The sequence below is a fragment of the Condylura cristata genome, unplaced genomic scaffold (genome assembly GCF_000260355.1).
Source record: "Condylura cristata isolate star-nosed mole 26May11 unplaced genomic scaffold, ConCri1.0 scaffold00023, whole genome shotgun sequence".
In the NCBI taxonomy this organism is placed as follows: domain Eukaryota; kingdom Metazoa; phylum Chordata; class Mammalia; order Eulipotyphla; family Talpidae; genus Condylura; species Condylura cristata.
In genome coordinates this window covers 25,718,988-25,720,562 of record NW_004567124.1, presented here as the reverse complement: position 1 = coordinate 25,720,562, position 1,575 = coordinate 25,718,988, and the positions used below count along the sequence as shown (strand labels likewise).

The following is a 1,575-nucleotide window of genomic DNA, read 5'->3' as shown; positions in this document are numbered from 1 at the left end:
TTTTACCTGGAGCCAACATAGTTTCCCATGACGACACACATTAACTCCTTCTGCTGCCACACTTAGGACACTCTGCTTTTTGATGTGGAGCATCTAGTGAAAAAAAGAAGAAAGTAAAACCCTGTAGGGAATGGATGTTGCAACTAAGACATCATGAATGATACAAGTAAAATGGTTAGCAATAAACAAAGTGGATCATTTAACCTACAAAATTTGTGTATGTGTTTCGCATATACAAATCACACTGAACACTTCCAATCCTCATTTTAGTTTTCACAAAATTATCTCACACCTGGAAAATAAATCAATCATATCCCAAATGCTAGTTAAACTGTCATCACTGATGTTACAGTAAAGGATTTCTGGTCTTTCTGTCCAGATTCCTCATGCAAAGAACAGCACCCGAACACAGGACAACTGACAGCACCTGAGAGGAATTCACACAGTGGTTGAGTATCTGCTCCTCAGTACTGACAATCCCTTCAATCCTTCCAGTCATTAAATCACTCAAAACTGAATTAGTGGTACCCTTGCAATACCTGTTGACCATTTGATTATTTATAGCCTTCTCTGATCTGAAAACATTATATAATTCTTAGATACTGAATTTGTAATCCTTAAAAATATCAACAGGATACAAAGCTTTCCCCATTTCACAGCTAAGTAAATTACATAAGACCAGAAGGGCATGGCAACTTACATCGGCACAATATCATCCTTTAGAAAGCATCTTCCACCAATGATGAAAAAAGGGTACTAAATGTCAGTTTCATCCTCAACTAACAAGAAGGCTACAGAACTAGGAACAAAAGTTGTGTTTCCCTATTAATAAAAATTCCTAACTACTACCTCTTCAAATTTTCAAAGTTTTTAACTCTTTTTATTATAGTTGTCATAATCATTTAAACAATCTACTGACATATAAAAAATTCTTACAACTCAGTTTAAAAGTAAATAAAGGATCTAAATGGACATTTCTCCAAAGATACAGAAATGGCCAATAAGTACATCAGAGTCTCAACATTATTAGCCATCACAGAAAGGCAAATCAAAACCATAATGAGATACCACTTTATACCACTAGGAAGGCAATAGTCATAATAGTCATAATGACAGATAGCAATCAGTGTTGGCAAGGATGTAGAAAAATAGGAATGCTCATACACTATGGGTAAAAATGTACACTGTTGGGCTGCTTTGGAAAGTAATATGGTAATCCTCAAAAAGTTAAACGCATCAATTCTACTCCTAGGTATCTACCACAAGAGAAGTGAAAACATCTGTCTCCACAAAAATTTGTATATGAATGTTTACAATAGCATTACCACAGACAAAAAGTAGAAGCAATCTAAGTATCCAATAAATGGTGATATAAAATATTACTCGGCAATAAAAATTTGAACTATTCATCTGAAGTAAATTTGCAGGCTGTACCACAAACTGAATAATACGTTGTTAATTCCCAAATGGATAATTACAGGGAAATTGCTTAAATGGAGAATTCGGAATAGTCATTTTAAAATATAAGTCAGAGGGCCCTCCCTGGTGGCGCAGCGGGTTAAAGCACAGCACTGA

General features: G+C 35.1%; 1 protein-coding gene across 3 annotated transcripts in view; it reads right to left on the bottom strand.

Moving 5' to 3' along the window:
* Nucleotides 1-1,575, bottom strand: part of EXD1 (exonuclease 3'-5' domain containing 1) — a 28,795-nt gene that overhangs the window by 12,408 nt on the left and 14,812 nt on the right. For all 3 annotated transcript variants that reach the window (XM_012728572.1, XM_004687903.2, XM_012728573.1), the window contains exon 7: nt 7-93. In XM_012728572.1, coding sequence (XP_012584026.1) covers nt 7-93 — 87 coding nt within the window. The remainder of the gene's footprint in view (nt 1-6; nt 94-1,575) is intronic.